General features: G+C 39.1%; 1 protein-coding gene across 3 annotated transcripts in view; it reads left to right on the plus strand.

Moving 5' to 3' along the window:
• Positions 1-14000: 14000 nt before the first annotated feature.
• The window catches only part of CNOT6 (CCR4-NOT transcription complex subunit 6), an 88969-nt gene continuing 75814 nt past the window's right edge, over positions 14001-27155 (plus strand). Inside the window, exons 1-2 of one of the 3 annotated variants that reach the window (XM_079144165.1) lie at positions 14001-14264; positions 15137-15916. In XM_079144165.1, the coding sequence (XP_079000291.1) occupies positions 15874-15916 (43 nt within the window). In that variant the 5' untranslated portion in view covers positions 14001-14264; positions 15137-15873. The remainder of the gene's footprint in view (positions 14265-15136; positions 15917-27155) is intronic. The other 2 variants (XM_079144166.1, XM_079144167.1) reach the window with 2 other exon arrangements.

The raw sequence follows: 27155 nt of genomic DNA on the forward strand, positions 1-27155 counted from the left end.
ATTCCAAGTTTTCTGAGGAATCTCCATACTGCTTTCCCTCCCCACATTCTCAACATTTATTGTTGTTTGTATTCTTGATAATTGCCATTCTGACTGGGGTGAGATGAAATCTTAGAGTAGTTTTTATTTGCGTTTCTCTAATTGCTAAAGATGTTGAACATTTTTTCATATATTTGTTGATTGGTTGTATTTTTTCTTCTGTGAAGTGTCTGTTCAGTTCCTTAGCCAATTTATTGATTGGGTTATTTGTATTTTTGGTGTTAAGTGTTTTGAGTTCTTTATATATCCTGGAGATTAATGCTCCATCTGAGGTGCATGTAGTAAAGGTTTTCTCTCATTCTGTAGGCTCTCTCTTCATGTTATTGTTTCCTTTGCTGGGAAAAAGCTTTTTAGTTTGAATCCATCCCATTTATTGATTCTTGATTTTACTTCTTGCACTTTAGGAGTCTTGTTAAGGAAGTCATATTCTAAGCCAACATGACTACTTTTTCTTCTATTAGGTGCAGGGTCTTTGGTCTAGTGCCTATGTCTTTGATCCTCTTCGATTTGAGTTTTGTGCAGGGTGAGAGATAGGGGTTTACTTTCATTTTGTTACATATGGATTTCCAATTTTCCCAGCACCATTTATTGAATAGGCTATATTTTCTCCAATGAATGTTTTTGGCACCTTTGTCTAGTATGAGATAACTGTATCTATGTGGGTTTATCTCTGTGTTTTCTATTTTGTACCATTGGTCTCCATGTCTGTTTTGGGTTACACCACCTTTCTAAAGGGAAAGACTAGACCCTTTCCTGGACTGGTGATAGTGGTCACTTGCACATGGAATTTCTTCTAATTTTCCCAACAACTCTGCAGAAGAGAAGCTCATTCCTGTTTCACTGATAGGGAAAATGAGACTGAAAGAGTGGGAGTGACCTTTCTAAAATCACACTGGAGAAGTAGCGGAGAATCTCAACTCCATCCATGTTTTCTGTGTCAGTGGCTTGTAAATCTGACTGGTAGTCAAAATGATCCAGGAAGCCTTTCTGAACTGGAGATGAGACCTTCAAAATCACTTATATGTATTTGGTTCCTTGCCCTCCTAACCAAGGGTGCATTCAAATGCAGGAAGACACTTGTCACCCAGGACAGGGACTGGCCCTGCAACTGGAGTGAGCTCTGAAGGTCCTTCCCTACTGGGTTGTTTAAAGTGAGGGATAGGAGGGTTTCAGGGAAGGAACTGGAGCCGTGGGGGACACTTGGGGCTCAGGTAAGCTTCTATTTACCAACAACATTCTTGAGCATTTAACAATTAGGATGTGTGTTTACATGGGAGATATGTGTATATATATACCCAGATTAACACACACACACACACACACACACACACACACACACACACAGAGTTTTTTATACAATTGAATCTACATATTTGTAGGTTTCACATCCATGAATTTAATCAACTGTGTATTGAAAATATTAGATAAAAAATTGCCCAAACATGTATAGACATTTTCTTGTCATTATTCCCTAAACCATATGTAGGAAAACTGTTTACATGGCATTTACATCATATTAGGAATTATAAGAAATCCAGAGATGATTTAAAACATATAGGAGGATGTGTATAAGATATGGGAATACCATGCTATTTAGAAAAGGACCTGAGGATCCTTGGGTTTTTGTATCCAAATAGGATAGCCCTCATGAATACAGAAGGACAAAAGTACACACACACACACACACACACACACACACACACACACAAGCATGGAGAAGAGAGAAGTGGGAACACCAGCAAATCAACTTTTGCAGCTGGAAAACAGAAGACACTTGAGTGGTAACAGACAGCTATATGCACTGGTTGACTAGTTGAGTGATGTTTTCCCAAGACCTTGTGAAGATGAGAGTAAAGGCATGATGGTCCTCTGATTAAAAAGGGGGACATCAGAGGTTGGGGTTGTGGCTCAGTGGTAGAGCACTTGCCTAGCATGTGTGAGGCATGGGGTTTAATCCATAGCACCACATAAAAATTAATTAATTAACTCATTAATAAAGGTATTGTGTTCATCTACAACTAAAAAATATATTTAAAAATAAAAATAAAAAGGGGGACATCAGCAGTTAAAAGTTTCCACAAAGGAATGGGGAGCAGATGAACTGGGTTGTGGCAGTGCCCTCAGATGTCCTCAAGAACCCAGTGAAGGAGTTTGGGCAGCCTTCCTAGCTATTCAGTAAGACCTAACAGTTTCAAGCTAGGAAAAGGGTGTCTGCCATCTGCAATCTTGGACCCCAGAGATAAAGTCAGGCCCATGATAATGATAGTCAGTCAGGAAGTCCTAGCCTCAATATTTTGACTGTTTCTTCCACATAAATGTGAATAGAAGGATAAGAGCCAACTGACACTTGAGGAAAAACAGCTTCCTGAAAGTGAAAGACCAAGAAAAAGACATCTAAACTATGACTCCCATGGTCATAGGTCAATTGTGGAAATGGAAAAGAAATCGCAAAGGAACACTGTAGTTAGAATCTTCAGGGAAATTACAGGCGATGTTGCATATTTTATTTTCAGCTAAAAGATGTCTGCAACTTGCTTTTTTCTCCCAATATTGTTTTTGAGCTTTAGTCATCATAAATAAATCAAGCAGTTAATTTGTTCCACTTTCTCTGTGTGCATGTTCTACAATGTATTGAATGACAGTTGATTCTGGGTTCTCGTTTTTGTTTTATTTATAATTACAAATGATGCTCAACAGCCCTGTGACCTTGGGAAATTACTTTTCACTTCACTGGGCTTCTATGTATAGACACCTATTCTGTTTATAGAAACTTATGTGTAAGATGAGGGTGACAGTAGGAGAGCTTACCACACAGGTTTGTAATGAGGAATAAATGAGTCATAAATGTAAACCCTTAGACTAGTGTGACAGTTCTCAATTGGGGATACTTTTTGTACTCTGAGAACAATTGGAAATGTCTGGAAACTTTTTGGGTGAAAAATTGGTGGGGATACTACTGACATCTGGTAAGTAGTGGTCAGGGTTACTGCTAAATATTCCATAATGCACAGGACAGCCCTCACAACAGACTTACCCAGTCCAAAACAGCAACAGTGCCAAGGGGGTAGTGCCTGGTGCAAGATAATAGTCAATAAATATAAGTCCTTTATTTCCAGAACTGCAATGAAATTTATTGTCTACCTACAATCCGAGAGTCTTTCACAGAAATTATTATTCCTTTCAAATAAAAACTCATGAAGCATTTACCAAAATTGTTTTACTCAGCCATAAAGAAATCTAAGTAAGTTCTAAAATGTAGAAATTATACTAAGGTGGTTTTTTGTTGTTTGTTTGTTGGTTGGTTGGTTGGCTGGTTGGTTGGTTGGTTTGTCTGTCTTTTGGCACTGGGAATTGAACACAGGGGTGCTTTACTAGTGAGCTATATCCCCAGTCCTTTTTATTCAAGGCTGACCTTGAATTTGTGATGCTCCTGCCTCAGTCTCCCAAGTTGCTGGGATTACAGGCATGTGCCACAATGCTCAGCTCTCTGAGTATTGTCTTATCATGAAATAATAACTGAGAAATTAACTACAAAAAGGAACTGCATCCTGCTTCACCCTTACCCTCCTGCCACTTACCAACAATTCTAAGACCATTTGGAATTTTTTAATTTCGCCAAATAACTATTTGATAAAGAAGAAACACAACACGGAATATTAATTCATGTAATATTGATGAGAATATTATTCCTTAAAAATCATTGAATACAAAATACAGACAAAAGAAAATGCAGGAAAAGGAGTCTCATGAAATTTTATAAAATAAAGGAAATTGGAAGCAAAGGAACTAAGCATTCACTTCTGCAAATAAAAGAAAGAAGTAGGAGGAGAAAATTAACAAAGATAAAAAATAAATCAATGAAATACTAACCAACTGCAACCTCACCAAATGACTACTTTCTAAAGTGCCAATAAAAATAAATAATAAAATGGATAAAACTCTGATTCAAAGTCTGACGTTAAGGGGAGGGAAAACGTAGATACAGAAATTAGCAATATTAGGAATGACAAAAAGATACATAGGACATTAAAAATTGTAAGAAAGGTCTGGGGGTATGGCTTAAGGGTAGAGCATGTGCTTAGCACGTGCATGGTCCTGAGTTCAATCTCCAGTACCAAAGAAAAAAATTAGAAGAAAAAACTGCTTAAGATGGAGCGTTAACTATACCCATCTAATTTCAATAATTCTCTGAAACCTATGAATACTATGGTAAAAGAATGAAGAGAGGCAAATAAATCCACAACATGAAAATGAGAAGAAAAGAGAGCAGGAAACAAATAAAATTTTGGAAGCTGAAAAACAGATACTTGAGTCAGAGCTGACTTAGACTTCCAATATTTAAACTAATCCAGGAGGGAGGAAAGCTGATAAACAGGATTAAAGCACCAAAATGTGGGCCCTGCACCACCAACAAGGCTGTACGATCCACCAGCATCGACACAGCTGGGTCACCTCAGCTTCTACTTCCCAACCAGGGTCCCAACTCTGGTAGTATCCACTTTCAGCAGCAGCAAAGTCTGGGAGTATCCCAGACCCTGCTCTACAACCAGGATACTGGTGGGCCTGCATTGGCAGCATCAACAGAGCCCTGTGTATCTCTGCCCTCAACACAGTGACATAAGGAGACTCCAGATTCTGTCCCTTCTTCTCCAAAAGGACAGCCAGCAACACCAAGCAAACTCAGGAGTGAGGCCTGCTACCTCAGAAGATATCAGCAGAAACAGAGTGAAAACCCCAATGGTGCCAGAAGAACAAAGCAGACCAGAATAGGACTGCAAGACCAAGCTACCATCAGAACTAAAGCTCACAAATGTAGACAGACCTATGTGCTAACCAGGACAATCGCTTGCTGAAATAGAAGGTTTAAATAGGATTAAGGATCCCCTTGCATAATAACCAAAATATGAAGGGTGCAATGGAAAAATCACTCATCATTTCCAGAACCAGGAAAACCACATTTTGTTATTTCCACAATCCCAGAGGGCTGGGGACTCAAACCCAGGCCTCCAGCATGAGAGGTGGGCACTCTACGAGATGGGCTATATGGCCCACGAAAACCACATTTTGAATGAAGGAAAACAATCAAATGACATCAGTACTAAGATGAATCAAATGTTGGACAAGGATTTGAAAGCAGCCATCATAAAAAATGCTTTGACGACCAATTATTCTCCAAATAAGTGAAAAACTAAAAATCTCGGCAAATAAAAAAGAACCAAATGAAAACTATAGAACTGAAAAACATAAGAGCCACAATTTAAAAGCTCACTGGACAGACTCAGGAAAGGAGGGTCATAACACAGGATAGAATTGGTGAACTTAAAGAAGGCAGATTAACATAATTTACTCAATCCAAACAACAGAGAAAAAATAGACTGAAAAAAAAATAGTGAACAAAGACTCAAGGACTGGGGGTAATACATTAGTTGTCCCTTGTCTGCAGTTTCACTTTCCACAGTCTCAGTTATCCAGTCAACTGAAGTCTGAAAATATTAAATGGAAAATTCTAGAAATAAACAATTCATAGATTTTAAATTGTACACTGTTCTAAGTAGCATGATGAAGTTTCATGTCGTCCTGTTCTGTTGCACCCAGGACATGAAACATTCCTTTGTCCTGTATCCATGCTGTATATGCTACCTGCCTGTTACTCACTCAGTAGCCATCTAAATTATCAGATCAACTGTAGTGGTATTGCAGTGTTTCTGCTTAAGTTACTCTTATTTTTCTTAATAACAACCCAAAATGCAAACATTTATTATAGCATATTATTATTATAATTGTCCTATATTATTAGTTATTATTTTATTTATCTCTTACTGTGCCTAGTTTATAAATTAAACTTTACCATGCTATGAATGTATAGGAAAAAAAATACTATGTATAAAGTTTGGTGCTATCTGCAGTTTTAGCATTTACTGCGAGTCTCAGATTGTTATTTCCTGAGGATGAGGGGGAACTACTGGATAGAAAAGAATAACTATCATTAGAATTCCGAAGGAGAGGATAAGAATGTTAATCCAAAAATGTATTCAGAGAAATAACGGCTGAAAACTCCCCAAACTTGGCAAAGGACATAAACCTAGAGATTCAATAATTAGAGAGCTTCTAGTTCTTGAGAAAGTCCAAAGAAGTTCACAGAATAGTTAAACTTCTTAAAAACAATTAGATAATCCTTTAAAATAACTGAGGAGAAAGGATGCATTACCTATAAAGCAATAACAAATAGATAACAGCAAAATTTTCTCATTTGAAACCATGGGGCTGGAAGAAGTGATACAATATATTTTCAAGTTGCTGAAAGATCTTTCAACTCTAAGGCTTTATAATCTAGTAAAATTGTCCTTGGGAATGAAGGGGAAAAGAAGAACATCCTCAGGTGAAGGAAAATTAAGTGAATTTGTTGCAGCAGACCTACCTTTAAAGAATGGCAAGGGAAACTCTCCAGAAACAAAGAAAATGATAACTGAAGAAAGCTGGGACCTTTCTCTGAAAGGAAAGAACAAGGGATGTGTGAAGAGAATTAAATACAATAGACTACCCTTCACCTCATGGGTTTCATTAATCATATTTTATGGTTGAAGGAAAAGTAGCACTGCCTCACATGATGCTCAATGTATGTAGAACAATGACTTAAGAAAACTACAATTTTAAAGTGGGTAGGGGTTCTGGGTGTAGCTCAGTGGCAGAGCATTTACTTAGCATATGCCAGGTTCTGAGTTCTATCCCCAATGTTGCAAAATAAATATAAATAAAGTGGGGTAGGTGAAAAGACCAAAATGGTAAAATGATACTAGTAGGTTGCAATGTTACTTATGTATGTGGTAATACCTAGAAAAACGTCTCAGAAAAAAAAAATGATACACTAAATCAATTCTTTCTTTAAATATACCAAGTGGAGCTGAAAAATATCCCAACAACCAGGAGGAAGGCAAAGAAAAAAAGAAAAAGGAAGAAAGAAAGAAAGGAAGGAAGGAGGGAAGAAAGGGACAAAGGAAGAAAGGAAGAGAGGCACAATAAACAGAGGGAATAAGAAGAAAACAAAACGTCAAGTGGCATTCTTGCCCTAACATATCAACACTTGATTTAAATGTAAATAGTCTGAATACACCAATCAAAAAAGACTAGAGCGGTGAATAAGAAATCATGGCCCAATTATGTTTTCTATAAAGAACTAATATCAAACATAATGACGTAGATAACAGAAAGTAAAAGGAAGGAAAAAGATCTACGAGCTAAGATAGTTTCACGGAAGTGTATCACCAAATATAAAATCTGTTTCTCAAAATTGAAGAGGGACACTTCCCAAGTCATTTTATGGGCTTGTTTTACTCTGATACCAAAACCAAACAAAGAGAATAAAAATGAAAACTACAACAGACATCCTTCTTAAGTGCAAACATACTCTAGAAAATGTTAGAAAATCGAATCCAAAAATGTTCAAAAAAATATACCAAGTGGGATTTATTCCATGAATGTAAGGCAAATATCAAAAAGAAAAGTCAAAACCCAGGTGTGGTGGTGCACACCAATTATTCTAGTGGCTTGGGAGGCTGAGGCAGGAGGATTACAAGTTTGAGGCCAACCTCAGCAACTTAGTGGGATTCTGATTCGAAATTTTTAAAACTTTTTAAAAAAGGCTTTGAATGTAGCTCAGTAGTAAAGCACCCCTGAGTTCAATCCCAATTTCCCCCCACCCTGGCCAAAAAAAATTTTTTTTAAAAAAGAAGAAAAGTCATACGATTGAATCAATTTAGGCAGGAAAAAAATTTACTAAATGCAACAACCATTTATGATAAAGCATTCATGATAAAATTCTCAGCACAACTGGAAAAAAAGGGGAACTTCCCCAACCTTATAAAGAGCATACAAAAACCTTTAGCTAACAATGTACTTGGTGATGAAGACCAAATGCTTTCCCTCTGAGATTGGTGACAATCTACTCTTCCTACTTTCATTCAACACAGTACTGGAAGTTCTAACAACTGAAAGAAAGCAAGAAAAATCAAAAGAAAGCAGAGATCCCAAAGGAAACTATAAACTTTAAAATACCTTGTGAACTTCACCTCAATAAAAAAAAAAAAAAAAAAAAAAAAAAAGAATAAAAGAAAAAAAATAACTGGAGAGAAAAAGTTCTTCCCAACAATTGTGACAGGATATGAAAATATCTGGTTACGGTTTCCACTGGTGATAGTTAGAAGTACTGCTCATCCTATTGGAATCTGTTGCCTGCCAGTCCCATTTCTGTTGCTGATAACACAGTACCACAGACTGATTAAGTCACAAAAGGAAGAGGTTTATTTCAGCCTATGGTTCTGGTCCAAGTTTGAAGGGTTGCATCTAGTAATGGTTAGCTTGCTGGCAGAGTACTAACATGGTGGTGGTACACAGGGCAGCACATGGTGTTATAGTTTGGATCTGAAATGTCCCCCAAAGATTCGTGTATTGAAGGTTTGGTTCCCTGTCTATGGAGCTATTGGGAGGTAGTGGATTCTTTAGGAAGTGGGGCTTAGTGAGAGGAAGTTAGGTCATTAGTCGCATGCCTTTGAAGCAAGTATTGGGACTCTAGCACCTTCTATCTGTTTCTCTGCTTCCCGGCCACCATGAGCTGAACAACTTCATTTACCATATATTCCCACTTGCTGCAAGTACAAAGACAAATGACCAAGTGATCATGAACTGAAACCTTTGAAACTCTCACCTCAAATAAACTTTTCCTCCTTATACTCTGATTATCTCTGCTATTTTGTTATAGTGATGGAAAGCTGACTTACACACAGAGCAAATGATGGGGATTTATGGGTAGGCAAGAGACCTGGCCAAACTGGCTGTTATAGCAGACTTATGCATTTAATCCATTAATCATATGAATGGATTTATTCATCCATGAAGGCGGAGTCCTAATTGCCTTTTAAAGGTTCCATGTGTTCCCACCTCTTATAACAGGGATTAAATTTCAGTAAGAGTTTCAGAAGGGACAAATTATATTGAAACCATAGCATCATCTATTGCTAAAAGTGGCAGGAAATGCTAAATTTCTTCCCATTCTGGTTCACAGAACCATTCCCTGAATTCCTTAGATCTCTTGGTAACAGGGACTGCAGAATAAGAAGTCCCACCATAGGAGATAACAGGACCATAAATTGGAAGGGACCTAGATCCTTGAATTTTAATTACCTGTTGATTAGGAACAGTTCAATGGGAGTGTTATCAAGAAATAGTCAGTGGTTTAAGTCACAGAATTTTCACAGGCATTGCTCTGATATCTCATTTAATCTTCGGATGACCGACGACCCTGCTATAGTGATCTCCAGTTTACAAATGAGGAAACCAAGGCACCATGAAGTTCAAAAGCTTGAGGGGATGTGGATGTTGGGAGTGGGACCAGGATTTGAATCTGTTTATCTGTTCATTGAAGTACCTAGCTTTACTTTGAGCAAATAAATTCCCATTTCTGCTTAAATTACTTTCAGTTAGGTTTCTATTCTAGAAACTGAATGAGTCCTAATAAAATTCAGACTGTGGTTCATCAGCAAGGTAATTCATGAGGAAACCTTGAATGTCTGTCACCTGGACGCCTGGATAGATGAAGTCCTATGGCACCCACCATCTCTAGTAGGACTACATTCTCTATATTTCTTCATATTTTTGTTTTTAGCTTCTCTTAGGTCCCCCATGGAAACCCCTCAGAAATTCTGGACCAAACCACTGCCCAAGGAGGCAGGGAATCAGCCCATAGGGCCATCAGTTCACTGTGCAGGAATGCTGCACGGTGTCTTTGAAATGAACATCATTTCTCAGCTGGCCTACTATGGCTTCCCAGGGGGCCTGGAAGGTCAGGCTGACAAAGGTCAGCTTTTACAAGCTTAACAGGCTTCATGTTACCTGCCATGAACACAGTCACCTTTTGCTAAACTCTTTTAGGCCAATATCTGTGATAAACATCTTTCAAAATCCCTTCCTAGTTCAGCCTCCTGCTATCACTCCAACACCTCAACACCCCATAGGTGGTAAAGAAACCAAAATGTTTTCCATCCAGGAGAGTATCAGTGATTAATCTGCCTGTAGGCATTGACATCTTGCAATGTCTGAGTGGAAGGAACTGCCAGGCTTTCACTGGAACTCTGCAATGCCAAAACAGAGTTCCACCCATTGCCTTGAACGTCAGAGCTGACGCCAGCTGCTCAGACCGAATGCCTGAGGGACATGCTTTACTCTTCTCTGTCTCTCACTCCACACATCCAAACCATCAGAAAACCATGGAGGGGGTAAAATAAATATAAATCAGTATCCAAAACTGTCTGGAGTTTTGTTCTTTCATGTTTTTTCCCCGGATTGGACAATTGGACCCACTGGTTTAAATTTAGAGGTTCATTGATATGAAATGGTGTTAGTTGAAGAAAAACACATTGTGCATATTATTTGAAATGTTACTGACATACTGTTTAAAAATAAAGTTGTCCTGTTTCTAAATGTTTCAGGTATGTGTATTAAGCCTTAGATCAAGCAACATGTAGGGATTGGCCACTCTCTATTTGGACTTCTAGTCCTGGGAGAAAGTATACTTCCTAGTATTGTGTGATTGAGGTTCATCTTGTTTTGTTTCATTATTTGAGGCCAATGCATTGTGATCAATTCAAATGGGGTGTGTGGCTGGGGTGGGGACAGGAATAAAACATTTTCTTCATGCCTTTTTGCTTTTTAAGTTTTATTTTTTAAAACCATTTGTTTTAAATTTGTTTTTGTAACAATGTAAAAGGAAGTTCAATCTTTTAAAAAGTGACATAGACTTAGAAACAAACTGGCAGCCTCTTCCCCTTCAAATCAGTCCTCTCAGGGAGTACATTTGAGTTCTGAATGTAAGTCCTCTCGGTCTCCCACATTCTAGGGCATCAAGGCATCTTCTCCTGACTCCACATACTGGGAGTAAAGCCAGGACAAGACAGTTACCTGGAAAAGCAGTTAGCAGGGAGTCTGTTCATGTGCAGATGGAGGCTTGAAAGAGTGAACCTCAGACCCGTGCCTTTTTCTGCCTTTCTGCTTCTGTTCCAATTTCTTCCAACAACATCCCCAACTTTTCTCTGCCCCTCCCCAACCCTTTGCATATATGCTTTGGGTAAGGTTGAAGACTACTGAGCTCAGGAAATGGGCATGCAACTTCTTCCTGGTCAGGGTATGACATTCTTCTGAACATGTGTTTGGTTCAGAGTTGGAAATGAAGGTCAGGCCCAGAATGTTTGTTCAGTTGTTGAGGGAAGCTCTGGGCTTGAACCTAGTAGGAGCTAGCATCCATTTTGATTCAATCTGGCACCTGATATTAAAGTCAACATGGAAGTAGGAAGATCTGAGTGGCTTTAGCCCTTAATCAAGCTACAGCTGAAACTGGTATGCTTTTTCTGATGTTTTAAAGCTATTTGAGTCAACTAATTCCTTTTCCTTTTTCTTAAAGTTGTTTGTGTCAGATTTTCAATCATCTTAAAACTAACACAATAGATCCAAAAAATAATATGAGAAAGGAAAGATTAGGAACTGAAAATTTGTCAATTATACTAGGCCTTGTTTGAGGAAAACTGCAGCCTGGAGGCCTCCAGCCCTCAAAAGGGGGAGTAGATAGCCAGAATGTGTCATGCCCTTAGCACTGCATAGGGGTGAGGGATTTGGGTTATAAGTGCTGGACCCTAGACTTAACTAATCTTCTAGTTCTAAAGAGGTGTCAGACTATTAAAACTAAGTAGCATATTTGAGGCTCATCAGGAAATCTCTATTTTGGCTTGGGCTTCCATGTGCTCTTCTACTAGAAAAAGATTCATGAATCTTCAACCACAAGCATTCTGGTCTCATAGAAGTTCAGTTTGTCTAGCAAATCAACCTGGGACCTGCTTCATTTGGCAGTCTCCTGCAAATTTTCATTGTTATAGTCAGTCTGCTCTACGATGCCTGTTTCAGTTAAACCCTGGCATTATGTGGAGGCGGTCTACCTAGTGGCTCCAAATAAGTCCACCATTTCCTGTATATTCACGGCAGCTCCTCCCTGACTTATATCCTCCCCTCTTGAATTTAGATTAGTCTTGTGATTGCTTTGATGGACAGAATACTGAGGAAGTGACATTCTTCGGAAGGCCTGGAAACTTCCACTTCCTTCCTCTGGGAACCCTGGGTTGCCATGTGAGAAAGGATAGTCAGAAAAGCAAGAGAATGTGGCACTACACAGAAAGAGATGCCTCTTTGGGGGACACTGAGGTGCCAGAAATCCAACATTGAGCCCAGTTGAGACAAAGGCATGAGAGATCACAACTGAGATGAATACAAATGTCCAGCTGAGCATGTGAATCATGAAATATAAAATTGTTGCTTTATGCTGCCAAGATTTTGTTATGCAACTAGGCTTCCCCTCCTCCATTCACACATTCCAATCACAAAAAAAGTAGCTCCTTTGGGCACACGAATTACAAAAAGGCCCCTCTTTCTCTATGCTGATACAAGTTACCAGGACACAGAACCACTGCTGGATGTCTGTTCCACTGGCCCCTCAGCTATACCTTCCATACAGCTACACAGCTCCAGTAGGCCGGGGGTTAGATGTTGTGTAGAAGGATGTCTAGGTAGTTAGCCTGCATTTGTTTTTATTAATCCCTTACCTGTGCTGAGCTTTTGCATTGCTTTGCCTTTGATCAGTGTCTTGTGGAACTAGAGGCTTAGGCTGTCACTCCTGTCTTGGCAAATAGCAGGAAATGACCAGCTCGAGCCAATGCTGAGGAGAGACAAGTACAGGACTCTTGCACTAAACAGAACATTTGGATTTTTGAAATCACTCAATCCTTTCCTCACCCTGCTAACGCTCCTCTGTCCCAGGTAATGGCCACTCATTTTGCACATCCTTAAGCTCAAGATAAGACATTTGTGAGGGGTACGTGTTCTCCTATCCTTAGTTCTTGCAACCCAATTTCACTCTCATTTCTTCAGGGTTGATGATGTTCCAGGAAGGAGCCAGTAGTCCAGGCTAGATTGCCATGCAAGTGGGTGGCAGTTATATCCTTCAACATAGGTCTCTAATGCATTTTAACAGTCTGCTGGGTGTTACTCTTTTTCCTAGACTTACTCAGAACAGGTGGGGTCTGATTCATCTCTGCCCAGACTACTAATCGAGTAATGTTTACTGATGCAAGCATCACGAATCAGCCTACTCCTCTGCTCACCTTCAAACGCTAGTTTGTCCTGAACAGAACAGCTTGATCTTTGAACACGGCTGTGGTCAATTACTCAAGCTAGAGCCACAAAACTGTCCATTAATTTATCGGACTGAACTACCATTAGTGAACCGAAATGGGCCATTAATTTGTTTTCTGCATAACTGAAGCAAGAAGAGTGATTGGACTTGTTAAAGACTTAGTGTTTGGTCTTTAGGCAGATTAAGACACTGGCTAATGTTAAAAGTCTGCAAACTGATCTGTGTTCCCATGTGATTGACAGGCGAAGGCCTATGGAATAGGAGAAACCGCGAGAAGCAAGATAAAGGAAAAAAGAGTGAAGAGTTAAAAGTGAACCACCAGAGACAAAAAAGGGAGACGAAACAAGAAGGAGCATTAGGAAGAAAAGAAAAATACAAGCAACGGGGCAGGAAAAGAGCAAGGAGAGCGGGAATAGAGGATCCGAGGGCAAGGCGCGCAAGGCGCGCAAGGCGCCGGTCCGGCTCACTACTCCCCAGCACGGGGGAGAGGGGGCGGGGCTTAGAGCATTTGAAGAGCGGCCCCCCCGAACCGAACGCGGGATGGTCGCGTCCGTCCGCAGAGACCAATGGGCGGCCGGGATGTTGGAGCGGCGGCGGCGGTCGGGGCGCTAGCTGGCTGGGGGACGGCGGCCGCCGCCATGATGCTTGTTTGCTTTCAATGAAAAAGAGGGGGGTGCGAAGGAGGAGGCGTCGGCGTCGGTGGCGGCGGCGTCGGCGGCGCGGAGACGAAGGCGGCGGTGGGCGTAGCGAGGAGGGCGAAGCAGGGGGCCGAGAGGGCGGGAGGGCGTAGTGGCGGCCCGTCGGGGCGGCTGAGGCGGGCAGCTGAAGCGGTGGCTCTCGGAGGGGAAACAAAGACCGGCGGCTGAGGCGGCTGAAGAGCGGCGGCGGCGCTGCAGCAGCGGGTGGGACTGGTATGGTGGTTCCACAGGTCAGACCCCGCTGCACTCACAGGGAGGAGGCGGTGGCAGCGGCGGAGGAAGGCGGCGCACCTCGAGAGGTGAGCGAGACGGGCCCGACGCCCGACCGGGGCACTGCTCCCCGACTGGCGGCGCACGGACCTTCAGATCGATCGTGTCCCTGGCATCCGGAGCACGCCGGCATCGGTTGCAGGCAACTTTAGTTTTGTGGGTGGCAGTAGCGCTGCTCTGCCAAGCTAGCGACTGTTGGGGGCGCCCCCTGGACGCGACCTCCTCTCCCTGGCCGCGCCTCCGTGCCGAGTCGGGGGGTGCTGATTGACGGCGGTGGAGGCGGCGCGCTTAGGAGCTGGGGCAGGCGTCCTAACTCTGGGACCCGGGCTCCGGTCACCCGCAGCAGACGAGTCGGTGTCCCCGATTCGTGGCCAGGACCGGTGGCAACTTTGGAGAAGTGACTGTGGGAGTGTGCGCTGTGGAGTGTGGAACTTCGCACTCCGTAGCCGCAGTTATAGCCAAGCGGGAAACCAACCGCTTCCCCCTCCCCCCGAATGTTTTAAAATTCAGTTTAATTCAGACATTTTTTTGGGGGGAAGAGGTAAATTACATGCTTAAAGAGGCACTTAGCACCAGATGAAGAGATTTATAGTATGTTTTTGCTGAGGCCAAGGAGATAGTACTTGAAGCATTTTTCTTCAGTAACTTAGATTAAATCTTATGTTTTCATTTTTCAGCACCATATTTTCTGGGAACTTTTGTTTTCCTTTGACTCTTACACTGAGCGTTCCCCGAGAGCTTGCTAAAAGACACCTATAACCTTTTTTCTTTAACTGTTAAGCAAATGATAACATTGTGAATGATCATCTTGCTCGACCTTGGATTTGCTGTTACTGTGTTAAGCTGACGTTGTTGAAATAATCTGCTTAAATTTGAGTTCTTATATTTACCTGTTTTCCAGGTGAATTGTCTCATCATTGCTAGTACTGAATATTGCTTACTTGCGCCTGGGAATTTAACTTTGGAGAGGAAGAGAGTGAATATGAATAAAACAAAAGTAAAATGGTGTGTAATAGCACTTTGTATTTTTCACAATATCCTAGAATTTGCCACCATTTCAGAACAGTTTTGAAGACTTTAAGAGCTGATGTGGCCACTGATCAAAAGGTTTTTAAGACTTTTTTGGGAATTGTTCTACTTAATGTCTTTAGATCAGGTATCTAGTCCAGTCATCTAGCTGTAAACAAAATATGTGAACTGCTGTGGCATGAGAAAACTGAGACCTGGAAAGGTTAAATGGATTTGTCCAAGATATTAACAGTTATATGGAGTGCATGAGAGAGTGATGAGAGAGTGCAATTGCTGAAGATTTGTTCCCTGGGGAGTAGAGGGAGTGTTTTAATGGATAGAAGTTATTTAAGGTAGTTGTGGCTGGCTGATTCTCAGTGAACTGGATGCTTACTAAAATGGTCAAAAGAAAGTATTGAAAAGATAGTTTTTTTTTTTTTTTTGTGAGACTAAAGATTCTCTCTGACAGTCAATCCTTGCATAATTTCAGATGATAAGTGGTGACATAGCTAAAGAAGCCTTCTTTTGAATACCTATTCAATCTGTAGGCATTTTCATGTTTCTTAAATCTTGTTGGCAAAGTAAAACTGCAGTCGTTGGGAAATTTCAGACTTCTTCATTTGAACAGACATGAACTGGGTCCTGACTACAAATAAAGACATTGTAGGAATTTGTAGGTATGTATTTTGATTAATGCTTAGATATTCCACTATATCCATATTAGTTCTCGTATATTCTTTAATACATACACCTTTTTCCTATGTAATGCAACCGAAAAGGATAATGTATATAAGGCATATTGGAATAAATGGTTAAGGCATCTCACAGGTGAGGGGTCAGTATCTTCAGCATGTTTATAATACGTTCTCATATGCAAGTTCCACTGGTTGGGAAGCTCTGGTTTAAAGCATTTTTCACTTTGAAAAAATCCAGATAGGTTCAGGTAAAAATGTGTATTTTACTGGAGAAGATACTTTTTTGTTTGTGGGTATGCTATTTTCTACAGGTTTGTTGTGTGACTGGAACTTAATATATTATTTAGAATAGAAAGTTCCTTTAATTTTCATATCTCCTAGTTTGTACAAAATCTCATGGTTTTTTTTGAGAGGTAGCCATCTTAAAAATGAAATGTGATTAATAAAACATGGTGTACATGAAGTTAAGAGATCCTGAGTAAACTAAATTTTAATTATATTATACACTTATGTGCATTAGGATACAATGGAATGTGCCAGATTTTGATATTTAAACAAGTAGTTAATGAGGAACAGAAGAATTATTTGAATCCAGGACTAGGTTGGTTTTGGCTGCCTTAACTTTACTGTCTCTGGGCTCTATCTCTCCCTCATCTATTTATATTTTCTTCATAACTTAAGTAATATGTTAGGGAATAGCATGTGCTAGCCACAGTGTTGGACACTGAGAATTGAAAAATGAATATACTCAGTTTTTGCTACTTGTGTAGGCTAAATAGATGTACAGAGTACTGTGGAAGAACAGAAGAATGATTAAACTTATGGAAGATCTGGAACCAGTTTGAATAGGAGCTTGCCAAACTTGGGAGGGGTCCTTTCAAGCAGTAGGTTTGTACTGAAGCATCAGTGGTAAGGTGTTATTGGAACAATGGGAGTGACTTGAGAGGAACTTGCAAAGGTGGCCTAGATTTTGAAGGACCATGCTGGAAAGACAGAAGTGAAGTTTATTCCTTTCTCCTACAGCAAAAGAAGGAGTCATATATTTTTAGCAGGAGAGCAAAGTGATTTAGAGATCAATTTGGCATCTGTGTGGAGAGTAGAGTGGAGTCAACATAGGTTAAAATCCAGTCACATTTGAGATATGGCTTTATTGATAGTCTCTTTTTCACTTGGATATGTGTCTCTTTTGTCTATGGTCCCTTTTGTAGTGGGCCTGAGGGCTCTGCTCAATTAGTCTATAAGAGAGGGTCATTTAAAATAAAAATGTCAGTATTTTGGAGAGAGGTTAAAAACAGCCAAAACAGTGAAAGCCCTAAAATGATACACATGAAAGTTCACATTTGAGAACTTATTTTCTGAGTTAGTCTTAGGCAGACTAGAGAATTTAGCAGGAAAAATTAACCCTATGCTCTCTGGACTTCAAGGCCACCAAGTTAAGGTTATGAATATCCTGATGATTTGTTAGGCTATGGTCTGTAAACATTTTGTGAAAATTTGGGGAAAAGGCAGAGTTTTTGCTGTGTTAAATTAATGAAATTGGAATATTGAAACTGTATAAAGCCAAAGAACTCAAAAAGCTGTTTATATATAGTCAGTTCTGCTTTAAAGCAATATATAGATTCCTTAGAGTCACTGTGCTATGCAGAATTGTACAGGTAAAGCCACAGGTCCTACGGGGAAAAAATGAAATTTGGGTATAGCACTCAAAAACTTTGTCAGTGACATATTAAAAAAAAAAAAACAAAAAACCTAAAAAATTGGTAGCAGCTTTTTATACGTTAAATAATTAAGAAATAGATACATAACAAATGTGGTAATTTAAGGTGAAAAAGACCTGGTTTGCTTGTGCAAATGAACCTCAGAAGGGTTGTTGCTTATGAATTCTTGGGAATTGGAAGGACAGTTACTGAAGTCAGATGAAAATTTGTTAACACCAGAAAAGAATGGATGTCACTCAACACAAGGTGAACTGACTTAGCTAGTGGGTGTTTAAATGTGTTTTGTGTATTTCTGTTCACCTTTGTTCAGTTGAGTGCAGTTTTCTGGTTTCATCTAGTGTTTTTTGCAGACAAAATAGCACATAAGCAAATGGAAAATTTGCATTATATTCAGATTGTTCCCTATTATATCAATCACGGTGAAACACATTCACACTTTCAAACCAATGTTACGTAGCTAAACTGATTACACTTGACTATAGCACTTAAAATTAGTACTATAAGCCAGGTGTGGTGATGCAGCCTGTAATCCCAACAACTGGGGAGGCAAAGGCAGAAGGATTATAAGTTTGGGGTCAGCCTTGGCAACTTAGTGAGACCCTGTCTCCAAAAAATATAAAAAAGAGCTCGGGTTGTACCTTAGGGTAAAGCCCCCCCCCCCCCCCCAATCCCTAGTACAAGACAAAAAGCAAAACAAACCAATAATAATAGTACTATAACTCAGTTCCAGAAATATGTAATGAGCAACCCATGTGTTGCAGGTACTGTCCTAAGTGGGTTTATAATGGTGTAAACAGACAAATGAAAAAGCACTTAGATTATATAGTAATTAGGAATACATAAAGTGTTTTGGGCATGCTTAGAAAGGAAAAAAAAAATAATTCTTCTTGGGAAACTTGAGGGAGTTATCTCAGATGTCTTTGAGCTGAATCTTGCGGGATGAATAGGGATTTGTCAGGCTGAGTACGATATTTTAGGGGAAAGGAACAGCATACCCAAAGTCAAATATACAGCTTGGGATATGAAGCATAGGATGCAAAGATGGGGGACAGGAAGTGGTCAGAAACTGCTTATAAGTAGTGTTAGGCTGTTTCTTAAAGCATTGGAACTTCAACCTGTATAGGATGGAAATCTATTGAGAGTTTAGGTAGATTGGGTGGGGAAATGGAGTGTGTGACATACATCTTCATGAGGCACATGGTAAAAATGTACAAGTTGGGTTAATGGGATTAAGATACTGGGATTAGAGAGTCATGTAAATGCTGCATGTTAACATTCACATGTAGAGTGATAGTTCATTTAGATCTTTGTAAGAAATCAGAGACATTAGTATAAGGGTATAAAAGCATAGAATAACTTTGATACTAGAATTAGAGGTAGATAAGCAGTGAGCTATAGCAGTAGGAAAAAGATGAGTATGATTCAGAAATTCTTTATCTTGGGAAACTGTGGTAGGATTTATCTTGGGAAATAGAGGAAGAAGAGTAGATTTGGGCAAGAAAAGTGGTAGAATTTGAGCTTTGAGTCTGTAGTTTTTCTTCCCTCTTGGTTACTTAGGTGGGTCTAATAAGTATCCAAACTGTATGATGGTGGGAGATTTGATAGATTTGATCATTATGTCATTGGCAATGGAAGTTAGGCTTTTTTGGGTGAAAATCCTCAGTTGAGAATCAGTTGGGAATTATGGACACTGTTGGAAGAGTAAGTATGCACATAAACAGCTCTGAAACTTGGTGATGAACCCCAGGTTAATATAGAACAGGAAGAGGTGAGGGCAGGGGGAACTCTTAAGGAGCAGCTAGCATTTAGTTTTGGACAGAATTGAAATGAAGTGCTTAAGGAGGTAGACAGAATAGGAAGTAGCAACATTACAGAGGCCAAGATTGGTACAAGTGCTGAGAAAGAGACAATTTTCAGTGGTGTAAATGGTCCCCTGGTTTAGGGTAGGATGAAGTCTGAAAATGGGTGGATAGGATTTGCCAGGTAGGTGAACATAAGCAGAGAAAAATTTTATGAGACCTAGAAAGTGAAAGACAGATTGTGTTGGGCACATGGGAGGTTAAGATGAAGAATGTGATAGACTCCTGTTTGAAAAAAAGAAGAAAAGAGTAAATTCAAAGAGGAGACCAAAGTGGAGAGAAGGTAGACATCTGTGTAAGTTGCCACTTTTTGGTTCCTTAAGGTCAAAACTTAGGGAATAAATTTCTAATGTATATTATCTATTTTTCAAAGTTTTCCTTGATATATTGACTGGAATAATTGAATTTTTATTTGGTTACACACAAAAATCTTTTTTTTTTTTTTTTTTTTGTGGAATTGATTTTAAAAAGTTCTTCCTCATTGGAGGTGGAGTTTATCTGGTGTAAAATCACAATATTAGAACTTTCATTCTTCAGTTACTAGAAAATTTAAAATTTACTTTTTGTTCCCCTTGATAGGTTTGTAGTGGAGTTCCATAGCCCAAAGTTCATTTGATTTTTTTTTTTTTTTGCGGTACTGGGGATTGAACCCAGGGTCTTGTGCTTGTGAGGCAAGCACTCTACCAACTGAGCTACATCCCCAGCCCTCATTTGAATTTTTGATGCAGGTTTTTTTTTGCTGGGGGTTGGTTGTGGTTACTGGGGATTGAACCCAAGGGTGCTTTACCACTGAACTACATCTCCAATCCTTTTTATTGTTTATTTTGAGGTGTGTCTTGCCCAGTTGGTTAAGGCCTTGCTAAATTGCTGAGGCTGTCCTTGAACCTATGGCCCTCCTGCCTCCGTCTCCCAGGTTACTGGGATAACAGGTGTGTGCCACTAGTTTTACATATAAAATGAGAGCAAATTGGGACTCATTAGATGAATTTTTTTCCCCTAAAGTTACCTGTTACAAACATGAAGGCCTAATAAATTATGCAGTGGCTCTGGTTCAATCTAGATAAAATCATTGGTTATGTATATTTTTACTAGGTAGATTTTGAGTATGGAGCAATAGCTATACTAGGATGACCCGCTCTTTAAAGATCAAACAGAAATGAAGATATGACATACTAAAATTAAATTAAAAATGTACTTGTGTTCAGCTTATTGGGAGGTGAAATGTTTTCTTCTGAAGATTGTATATAGTCATAGACAGTATCATAAAGCAGTATCTGATGAAGCTAACTGCAGTGTTTCAGACTGAAAGTTTCCTTTATTATAATATAAAATTTTTGGAAATGAAAACTATTTAGGACATCTAAAGAATTGTCTTTTTTTTCCTAGTTTTAGGGAAACTATAGAAACTCCAAAGATTTAGGAGTGTAGTTATAGAAAGAAAAAAGGTTTTTATTGAATGCTAATGATGTGATAGGCACTGTGCAAAATGTATTATTTAACCCTCTTGCCAAAATTGTGAGATAGATAGCACCGTTTTTAAATGAGGAAATTTAAGCCTTAAAGATGAAGGTAAACACATTGCAGAATTAGGGCTGTCAAATAGATCTGTCTGAGGTCATTTGTATTTTTATTGACATTGTGTTGTACCCCTCCCATTTCCTGCTTAACACACTGTCATGGTGTTGTGATTTGGAGTGGACCTTTGTTGTATATTTGATTATATAGGGAGACCCACTTGCCCAAATTTACTTACACTGGTGGCTAGTCATGTTGACATATAGTTAATTGGCAGAATCTTAATACTTTTTGGTTATGGATCAGAAACCTCACTAGAGTCCACATAAGAATACTTGTCTTGTTGATAAAATATATATACCATATATCTTGTCTGAAAACATTCTGGAAGTGTTTTGCTATTTTGGAAATGTCAGTTCAAAAGCAGTGTGTAGCAGATCTTCAATAAAACACAGATGTTCTAGGTATTTTTCAAAGTTTTTGAAACCTTGTCAGTGGCCTCTTAAGATTCCAGTGTTATTGATGCTTTGTAAGGTTCATGAAAAATATTCTTAGTTAGGGGGAAAAAAATGACTGTGGAGCAATAGTGATTGCTAGTACATTAAGAACTTCCCAAATGATTGTATACTTAAATTAGCAGCTAGAATAAATGTTGAATGCTGGCAGAGGCCAAGATTACCACTAGGTACTGGTAACTGGAATATTATAATTCATTGTATTAAGAGGGTACCAAGTCTTAGAACCAGTCATCCTGGGACCAGTCACAGTTACCATGTGGTGACTTTTGTATTAGGTGCCGGGCCAGATTCCAAGGGTACTAAGATGAATAAGGTGTAGTTTTTGGACCAAGAATGTTAACTAGGATAGATTAGGATAGAGGAGAGTAGAAAAAAGAAGATCTGAAACTGTTGATGGAATGGCTCAGATAAGTGCTGTAGGAATTCAGGCAGAATCAGTGAGAGATTTAGGGGTTGAATTGGGATAGAATTGGAGAGACAGTCATCTTCACTTTTGGCTTGGAAAACTGGGCGAGGCATAAGAAGAAGGGCAGGTTTGAAGATCAATGTGATAATTTCATTTTTTGGTACAGTCTTTTTAAATACCTTGTTTTTTTTCTCCACTATCTTCTTTTTCGTTCCTCCTAAGGCTCTTTAGATACTTTTGTTTCTGGGACATTATCATGGGTTGTAAGATATCTGCCATGATATCATCAGCTATTTAAAATAGTAATCTCAAAATCCAATTAGGATTTAAGCTTTGCTTTTTACCCAACAACTCATCTTTTTCTGAAGAGTTGTTATTTTGTAGTTTTGTTTTTGTTTTCCACCAGGACATTAATGGTACTTATTTTGCCACTAAGGACACTTGGTTAATAAGGTCTATTATTGTGAAACCTAGCTAGAAGGAGAAAGGAGTATGATGCTTTGAGAGGCAGGATTATTTGGGTTTAAAGTGAGAATAAAAATACCTTAGCTGAATTGAGGTTATAAAAAAACAATTGGTACTGTAGTCCAGGGGAGCCAACTGGTTTTATACTAGACTCAAACTCTTATGGTTTAGGTGTGTGTTATCCCCCAAAAAGCTCATATGTGAGACACTGCATGAAGATTTAGAGGTGAAATGATTGGGTTATTACAGCCTTAACCCAGTCAGTGAATTAATCCCCGATAGGGATTAACCCAGTGGTAACAGAAAGCAGGAACAGTGTGGCTGGAAGAGGTAGGTTACTGGGGGCATACTATTGGAGTTTATATTTTATCTGTAAGAACTCTCCCTCTTTCTGCTTTGTGATGTGATGTTCTGAGCCCCTTTCCTCTGCCACAGTCTTCTGCCATGATATTCTGTTTCATCTCAAACCCTAAGGAACAGAGTCAGCTTTCTGTGGACTGAGACCTCTGAAACTGTGAGCCCCCCCAAAATTTTTCCTCTTTTAATGGTTCTTGTGAGGTCTTTTGGCCACAGCAGCAAAAAGCTGACTAAAACACAGATCATATTTTTAATTAAGAATTCATGTTACGTGTTTGTTAAAACAGAAGGTGAATGTTTTAAAGAATATAGTAGTACACCCCTGTAATCCCAGGGAGTTGGGAAGCTAAGGCAGGAGGATTGCAAGTTGAAGGCCAGCCTCAGCAACTGAGACCCTGTCTTAAAAAATGAAAAGATCTGGGGGTATAAATCAGTAGTAAAGTACCAATGGATTCAGTCCCCTGTGTCACCCAAAATAAAAGAGGGAAAAGAAAAACGTGTTGTGGGTCTGCCATCTCAGCCATAAAATAATCATATTTATCAATTTATTGGTTTACATGACATTCCAAATGTCTTACATATCCTGGTGGAAACAGAATACTTACTATATTCTCCTAATGTTTATTATATTCTGTTAGTGTTTGTTGTACCTAAAATATTTGTGTTGTTTTTTAAAAGGGAGTAAATTGGGGATGGTTTTAAAGTAGTGACCTGATGGCTTTTTTATTTTTTGGTAATAATGAAAAGTAGAAAGTTGTTTTTATGTTCAACTTCCTTTCTTTAACTATTTCCTTTTCCATATTAATTATATCACTATTTCCCTACTTTTATTTCCATTGAAAGCACAATTTAGAACTCATTTCTGTTCCTGTTTTGAAATTTGTAGACTTTTCATTGAGTTCTCTTCTCACTGTAAGGTATGGAAATAATGGACTGTAATAAATTTGACATGGGATTGCTATAGACATGGGTTTTGTATTTTAGTCTACTTCTGAAAGCTAGACTGGTTTTTGAAGGACATTCAACAAAACTGTTACTGTTTTGTCTAATTTTGCTTTGTGGACAGCATTTGAGGTTGCTTTGTTAGGGAAAAACAGCTTGTAAGCCATTTGTGTTCAATTGTAATTGACTATGGGGGCAGTGGGAAAGAGGAGGATATAATATGTGGCTTAACCTTGAAGTACAAATAGAATTTTAATGTGCAAATGGTGTAAACTGATGGCTTGAAGATAGGGAAATGTGTAGCATTACTGAAAGATGGCAGTTGGCCTTCTGGTTGCATCAGAAGGTACAGAAGCATATTGGGACAAAGGTCTGAAAAGGTAGGGCATTTTGAATTCAAAACTGTAATTTGAATTTGTTTTCTCTTAAAGCAGTAGAGATCTTAAAAGGGAGTGGAAGAGATAACAGAATCATAGTTTCAAAGCTTTTATAGGACCAGAAGTCAGTTCAGTTAAACCTTCCATCCTTTGTGGCTCTTTTTACTGAAATTTGCAGTGTAATTAATTAGCCTTAGGAAGAATAATTTGAAGAGTGGTATATAGGTTAGCTGTAATTTCAAAAGCATGAGTGACAATTATAAAAGCTTGATTACATTGTTGTAAGATTTTTGTTTATCCCCCAAAGATTAAACCTTATATTCATCCTTTATTTCTAGCACCTAGCAGAGTGCTTAGCATAAAGTGCTTAGTAAATAATTTGATGAATGAATAATTTTGTAAAAAAAAGCTTCCCTAAGAAAGCATGATTCTGCTACATTGCATTACTTTTGGATTTTCTTCTATGAAAACCTGATTCTGGGTCATGACGGAAAGACTCAATCAGTTCATTGGTGTAATAGGCTAGGCATTCCACAAGAAACTGGGAAGTACAAACTTAGGGGGAATAGATGCTATAATAAATGTATGGCATGCACAAAAGGGCATACTGAACTTGTGTCTTTGAGAAGGGTTAGAAAATATGATAGGAGTTCTTTTGAAATGTGAGTAGGAGTTGAGGGTGAAGGTTGTCTTTGGTAAAGGAATTAGCGTATGGAAGTTACTGAAGGGTGAGAGAATAGCTAAGTTCAGTGCAAAAGACTTGAAAGATCCAGGTGCGGTGATGCCCCCCTATATTCCCAGCTGCTCAGGCAAATTTCAGGCCATTTTGGGTAACTTAGGGAGACCCTGTCTCAAAAATGAAAAAGCTGGGAGGTGTAACTCAGTGGTAGCCTGCTTGACTTGCTAGCTAGTACGTATGAGGCCCTGGGTTAATGCCAGGTACTGCAAAAGAGGCAAAAAAAACCAAAAAACCAAAAATGAAAAACAAAAAAGATCCTAAAACAAACACAAAAACAACTTTGAAGTTTGTACTTTACTTAAGTAGGCAGGAAGAGCCATTTTAGGTTTTTAATAAGAAGAGTGAGTGCCATGAGCAGGCATGTAACAGGAAGATGTTTTTAATACTCTTATGAGGGGATTTTTTTAGTAGTTGTGAAGTTGAAAAATCAGATAGGTATTAACTTCATTGTGGTGAAAATGGAGAGTACAGATTAAGAGCTCATCAGTAAGTAAAAGTCATTAGAATTTAGTGAAAAACTGGTTAAGACATTGTGAAAAAATAGATTGGAAGAAGTAAATTGGCACTGAGATTAGTGTCATTACCTTTTCAGCTCTAACTTTTGGTAGCCCTTACAGGAGCCAAAGAGTCAAACAGGGTTTTTCTGAACGTGAGTGTCTTTCTCTTTCTCTCCCCCCCTTTCCCTCCTCTTTTTTCCTCCATGGTTGGAAAAGAAATAAAGAAAGGGGAAAGAGAAAATATAAAAAACATCTAAAAGAAAAGAGAGATTGCAAATTCAGTATTTCTTTTCTTTTTTTTTTTTTTTTTGATGTTTATAGCACTTTATTCATAACTGCCAAAACTTGAAGCAACCAAGGTGTCTGTCAGTAGGTGAATGAATACACCTGTGGTACATCTTGAGAATGGAATATTACTTGGTGCTAAAATTCATGAAGACATGGAGAGACCTTAAATGCACATTTCAGACAATTTTAAAAACATGTGACATGATTCTAAGAATAAAGCATTCTAGAAAAAGCAAACCTATGAGGATGATAAAAAGATCTGATTTACAGAGGATTGAAGGGAAGAAGAAACAGGTAGAACTGAGGGGTGGAGGAATAGGGCAGAGAAGCTATTCTTCATGAAGTATCATACAGAATGTTGCATACATGTCATCAAACATCAGTCAGTAGCTGGTGTGGTGGCACACGCCCATAATCCCAGCTACTTGGGAGACTGAGGCAGGAAGATTGCAATTCCAAAACTGGCCCCAGTAACTTTTTTTTGGTACAGAGGGATTGAACCCGGGGGTGCTTTACCACTGTGCTATACCCCCAGTCTTTTTATTTTTAGCAGGGTCTTGCTAAGTTGTTAAGACTGACCTCAACCTTGCAATCCTCTTGACCCAGCCTCCCAAGTCTCTGGGATTACAGGTGTGCACTCTCAACCAGCCTCTGCAATTTAGTGAGACCCTATCTCAAAATAAAAACTAAAAAGGGCTGTGCTGTGGATATAGTTCAGTGGTAGAGTACTCCTGGGTTCAATCCCCAGTACTACAATAAAAAAATCAAAATTCTAAAATGTGCCAGGCATGGTGGCATACAACTATAATCCCAGAACCTTGGGAGGCTGAGACAGGAGCGTTCAAAGTCAGCATCAGCAATTTAGTGAGGCCCTAAGCAACTCACTGAGACCCTGTCACTAAATAAAGTACAAAAAAGGGCTGGTAATATGGCTCAGTAGGTAAGTGCCACTGAGTTCAATCCCCGGTAACCCAAAAAAAAAAAAAAATCCTAAAGTGTTCAACAAAAAGAATAAAATCCTAAAATGTTCAACAAAAAGAATGAAACCAAATACAAACTGTAGACTTAGTTAATTAATAAATAAGGTACCAATAGTGACTCATCAATTGTAACAAATGTACCACACTAATAGAAGATGTTAATATTGGAGCCAAGTGTGGGGTACACACCTGTGATCCCAGCTACTTATGAGGCTGAGGCAAGATTGCAAGATCGAGTGCAACCTCAGCAATTTAGTGAGACCCTGTCTTAAAATAAAAATAAAAAGAGACTATGTTTGCTGGGTATGATACATGCCTATAATCACGCAATTCAGGAGGCTGAGGCAGGAGGATTGCAAGTTCAAAGCCAGCCTCAGCAACTTAGCAAGGACCTAAGCAACTCAGAGAGACCCTGTCTCAAAATTAAAAAAATTAAAAGGGCAGGGGATGTGGTTCTGTGGTTAAGCACCCCTGGGTTCAATCCCCAGTACCAAACAAATAGATGAAAAAAGAGGAAGGGGGCTAGGGTTACAGCCTAGTGTTAGAGTATCCTTGG

This window comes from Sciurus vulgaris (assembly GCF_902686455.1).
Source record: "Sciurus vulgaris genome assembly, chromosome: 6".
NCBI lineage: Eukaryota > Metazoa > Chordata > Mammalia > Rodentia > Sciuridae > Sciurus > Sciurus vulgaris.